The 5,523-nt window shown below is 34.0% G+C and overlaps 1 protein-coding gene across 1 annotated transcript; it reads left to right on the top strand.

The window, feature by feature from the left end:
• The first annotated feature begins 2,999 nt into the window (after nucleotides 1–2,999).
• On the top strand, nucleotides 3,000–4,783 carry LOC100717087 (RNA polymerase II subunit A C-terminal domain phosphatase SSU72-like). Its single transcript, XM_063246303.1, has one exon. The coding sequence runs from the start codon at nucleotides 3,207–3,209 to the stop codon at nucleotides 3,789–3,791; it is 585 nt and encodes a 194-aa protein (XP_063102373.1). The 5' UTR covers nucleotides 3,000–3,206; the 3' UTR covers nucleotides 3,792–4,783.
• Nucleotides 4,784–5,523: the final 740 nt, after the last annotated feature.

The following is a 5,523-nucleotide window of genomic DNA, read 5'->3' as shown; positions in this document are numbered from 1 at the left end:
TTTTTTTATTTTAGGAAATGCCAAGATATTTTGGATGTGAGAGGCAAGGTAGCAGAGTGTGATACAGTTTTTTTGGTTTGTTTGTTTGTTTGTTGTTCAAGAGATTGAACTCATGACCTTATGCTTACCAGGCAGGTGCTTACACCACTGAGCTAAATCCCCAGTCCCTGCAGAGAGTGCTATAGAATCCAATGTACAAGCTTAGTAGATCAGAACTTAAAATGTAAAAGGAACCAATGAATACTTTGCAATAGCAGGTCAAAGAATACATAGGACAAATGTTTTAGTTTTAAATTATTTACTTTGTTGCTGATCTTGAATTATATGAAAAAGTAGTTGTTTTCCATTTTTATTTTTAAGAAAACACTTGCTGTAAGCAGTATTTATTTTATTTGAACAATCCACAAGGAGAAAAATATCTCAAATTTTAAGTCTACACTTTTTTCTGACTAGTAAAAAAAATCATATGCTTTATGTTTCAGTGAAGCAAATTGTAATGTTAGTGAGGCCATAGAAAATGTGCTTTATGTCAGTGTAGGTAATGAATAAGACTGGATACAGCATTTGGCAGTAAGGTACAAGTGACATCATTTTTGATATGGCTTAATTTTCAGACTGCAGATAGACTGGTAAGGTAAACTATATATGTTTTATTAGCAAATTTAATTTACTATAACAAATTTGACATTCTATAATTTTTTAATTTTAGTAATGGAAACACATTTCTATAGTAAGTATTTACAATGCAGGTCCTATAATAAATTTAAACAAGATTGCATGCTCCAGTTTTTCTAGTTCAAAGTTTCATATCATAGCCTCTCTGAACAGTTAAAGACCAAATATATACTAGAAACTGTATTTACAATGAAAAGAAAGTGACCATGTATGCATTTAAAGTTAAAGGAAGTACTTTATCTCCTCTGGGCTTAAAGTTTTTCCATCATGCTCTTCAGACTACCAAATGGAACCATTTCATTTAGTTTTCCTTATTCTTTAGAACAAAAATAAGAGGATTTGAAAGAATTTGTGATCTGTGCAATAATTTTTCTTTTAATTAATTTGGAATTAAGCTACTCAAACCTATAATTTTATTTATACAATAAATATGTTATTGTCTTTTTAAAACATGCATATTATGGTTAATTGATCATCAACACAGATAACAAGAACACATAATAGAAAAAAGACAGTCTTTTCAGTAAATAGTGTTAGAAAAACTAATTATCTCCATGAAGGAGAATGAAATAGGCTCTTATCTGATATCATTTGGAAAAACCAACTCAAAAATGGCTACAAAGTCAGCCTGGTACTATGAATCCCAGCACTCTGGAACACAGAGGCAAAAAAAAAAAATACAAGTTCTAGCCCAGCCTGCGTAATTTAGCAATTTAGCAAGACCCTGTCTCAAAAGAAAATAAATGTTAAAAATATTTTTTTAAAGTGCTGGAGATGTAGCTTAGTGTCAAAGTCCTGAATTTCATTACCAATACTGTAAAAAAAAAGGATTAAAGACATAAATATAATACCTGAGACTATAAACATGCTAGAAAAAAAACAGGGAAAATCATCCACTTCACAATATTAACAATAATTTTCCAATATAACCCCCAAAGCAAAAGTAAATGAATGAGATTACATCAAACTAAAAAGCCTCTGCACAACAAATGCTATAGTCAATATAGTAAAGAGATAATTTACAAGAAGGAGAACATATTTATAAACCATAAATTTGAGCCCAGCCTGGGCAATTTAGCAAGATTTTGACTCAAAATTAAAAAAAAAAAAGGTTGGGATTAACCCTCAGAGCTACTAAAAGAAAAAGAGACAGAGACAGAGAGAAAGAGACTGAAGTTGTAAATCTTTTGTGGGAATGGAAATTAGCATAAACATGGAAAACAATATGGGAGGTTCCTCGATAAAATAAAAATAGAACCACTATATGTTCCAGCAATCCCACTGCTAGAAATATATCAAAGGAGATAAAATCAGTGCTGTGTATGGAAGAATATGTACTCCACGTTTCATGCAGCATCATTCACAATAGCTGTGATGTAGAATCAATGCACATCTGCAAATGAGTGGAAAAAGAAAATGTAGTTTATACAAACAATTGAATGTTCTTCCGCTTTAAAGAAAAATCCTGTCATTTGAGACAACATAGATGAACCTGCACAAATACTCGGTCATCTCATTTACTGTAAAATGTAAAGAAACAAGAGTAGAATGATGGTTACCTGATGCTGAGGTAGAAGGATAAGAGCAATGCTGATCAAAGTATACAAAATTTCACTTAGGAGACATAAGTTCAAGAGCTCTATTGACTCTCTGGTGACTATATTTAACATACGTTGTATATTTTTAAACCTTTCAGATTTTAAGGGCACTCACTAGGAAATAAGCAATTATATGTTGTAAGGCATATGCTAATTAGATTGATTTAAAACATTCCATACTTTCCACATAAATTAAAACATCATGCTGTATATCAAGAACATGCACAAAAAATTAAAATACATTTTTGTTATTTTTAAAGAGAAAAAAAAACATAGAAAAGAGAAACAAAAGAGATACACAACCACATGAACAACAAAATAACCCAAAACAACAACAATATAGGCTTTCAAACAAGATGATAGGAATTAATAATGGTTATTATGTTGCATATTGTTATCTTCAAAAGCATTGTAAAATACATTTTTAAAACAATCAAATTTTCACATATGTAACTAGTTTTTAAAATTTATTTAATAGAAAAAAGACACAGAAAAGAAAAAACAAAAAGCAAAAGAAACAAACAACAAACCCAAAACAGAAAAACTATAGATTTTCAAAACAAGATGATGGGAATTTAACAATGATTGTAATATTGCATATTATGTGACGTTTAAAAAAAAGATCTCTTTGCCGGTGTCCTGCACCTGCGGGTCCGCAGTTCCTGCTGGCAGAGATCTGGGGCGCAGAGAGAGACGCTTTCCCAGTCAACTGTGAGCCCTTTGGTTTTAAAGCCCAGCCGGCCGCGAAAACAGGCCCGCTCCTCCACCCCCCGCCCGCAGAGGAGACTGCCAGGCCGGGTGCTCACGCGCCAGGGCTCGGCTGCGCGGCTTCCGCGTCTCTCCCATCGCTGCTTGACGTTTTGCTCGCGCGGAAGTACGACAGCTAGCTAGAAGCACAGCAGGGACAGCTTTCCCGACTGTGCGGCCGCCGCCATGCCTGCATTGCCGCTACGGGTGGCAGTGGTGTGCTTCAGCAACCAGAGCCGCAGCATGGAGGCGCACGCAATCCTCAGCAAACGAGGTTTCAATGTCCGGTCCTTTGGAACAGGAACTCACGTGAAGCTTCCAGGACCAGCACCCGACAAGCCAAATGTTTATGATTTCAAAACGACATACGACGAGATGTACCACGATCTCGTTAGGAAAGACAAAGAACTCTATACACAGAATGGCATTTTACATATGTTGGATAGAAATAAGAGAATCAAGCCCCGGCCCGAAAGGTTCCAAAACTGCAAAGATCTATTTGATCTTATCCTCACTTGTGAAGAACGAATCTATGACCAAGTGGTGGAAGATCTGAATTCCAGAGAACAGGAGACCTGCCAACCAGTGCATGTGGTCAACGTGGACATCCAAGACAACCAGGAGGAGGCCACCCTGGGAGCATTCCTCATCTGTGAGCTCTGCCAGTGTATCCAGCACACAGAAGACATCGACAACGAAATGGAAGAGCTGCTGCAGGAGTTCGAAGAGAAGACTGGCAGGGCCTTCCTGCACACTGTCTGCTTCTACTGAAGAGTGCAGCTGCCCACAAACCAAAGCCTTCTTGATCTTTCTGTCATTGGGACTTTTTCTCTCCTCATACTTGTTTGTACTTTTAGATATTCTGTCAGCGGATTTTGGTATTATCCAAATAAAGTATACATATGAAATAAGGAGGTATCATAAATAACAAATCAAAACCATTTAAGTTTATTCCGTCCCATTTTACCTATAAATGGGATATAGATTCTAAATGTTTTTGTATTTAACCAAAAAGAAAAAAAGAAAAAAGATCTATAGTATGTTCCCCTCCTGAATATACATTTGTCTTTAGTTGTGCCAGTCTATCCCTTCCCCCTCTCCAACTGACTGGATTGTATAAAATATCTTAATAAAGCAATGGGTTGTATCTTATTAGGAAAGAATATGGAATTGCTAATAAATAAATATTACTTGACTTCAATAACAAAGAAACAAGCTCTTAACTAGGAATACAACTGTACTTTTACATGATATTCTCTGATGCTTAACTTTGATTCCATATCTGTATTTAAAAATGTTTTGTATACCATAAATATACACACATGTTCAATTAAAAATAATAAGCTGATGATTGCAGATGACATTTCACACTCTACATTCCTACTTTATGACCCACAGGATAGTTTATGTAACACGTTTATTTGGCTAGGCTATCTACACTTCCCAGAATTTCTGCTGTAAGATACAGGGAAGGTTCTCTCATGAGAACTGGATAAAACAGGAGTCATTATTTTATAGCAAATACACCTCCCAATTATTTACTCAGGGACCAATATAGAGTCTGCTACGAAGACATTTTGCAAGTGTAACTGAAGGCTGTAATCAGTTTCTGTTGAGTATTTCTCTACAGTCTGCCCCCCAGGTTTGTCATTAGTGTCCTTAGTATATTTTTTAAAATTATTCTAATTCTAGTGTGCTATTTATTTCTTGCAAAATGCTTGAAAGTTTAGTTAAAATATTATTAGATGATAAAAACAATAGAAGACTTTCTAGTAAACTTTATGCAATGAAAATTTTCAAGGCAACATTTAAAACATAGAAGATAACAAGAGGCAAAAATAAAAGGCTTAGTCAGAAACATTAGAAATATGCATAGCCAAAGGCACTAAGCAAAAGCAAAAGTTCACATAACAAATTAAAAGAAAACAGTAGCATTATATAAGTGATAATGTTAATTTCTACTAACACAAAAATGTCTATAAACCTTTAAGAAGAAACAAGTAGAATAATGAGTAAATGATAACAAAGATTATAAAAGAATGAATTAAAATATGTTAAAACCAAATGAATGTATCTCCCATATTTCTCATAACCAAGGAGATAACAAAATGAGAATGATCACCACCTTCTCCTTTAATTGAAAACTTTAAGGACACAGTTTCCTCATTGAGGGTATATATCTTATACTGTTCATCAGCATATAAATTCTTGAAGCCATTGTGAGGAAAATTTGACTATACTGTGTTTCTTAAAATAATAAATATCATACACTTTGACCCAACAATTAAAGAAAATTTATAAAGGAGGGCCCCTATGAGTAAGCATAGAAATGTGCAAATTAAATGCATAATGTAAGTATCTACAAATTATATACAAATCTATATTTTCAAAAAATGTTAAATTGAAGTTTGACACATGCAATGAAATACACATTAACAATCAACTCCTCATACTCTGGATTTCTGTATAATAATGGTTGTAAATACATATGTAAATCTTTTTA

Source organism: Cavia porcellus, unplaced genomic scaffold (assembly GCF_034190915.1).
Source record: "Cavia porcellus strain 051 isolate PalLab524CR breed Dunkin Hartley unplaced genomic scaffold, mCavPor4.1 scaffold_3, whole genome shotgun sequence".
Classification (NCBI taxonomy): Eukaryota; Metazoa; Chordata; class Mammalia; order Rodentia; family Caviidae; genus Cavia; species Cavia porcellus.
This window is presented reverse-complemented; position numbering and strand designations above follow the sequence as displayed.

Bases quoted from the DNA above. Each gene is read 5' to 3' on its own strand.
- LOC100717087 (XM_063246303.1), top strand. From the start codon at position 3,207: ATGCCTGCATTGCCGCTACGGGTGGCAGTGGTGTGCTTCAGCAACCAG.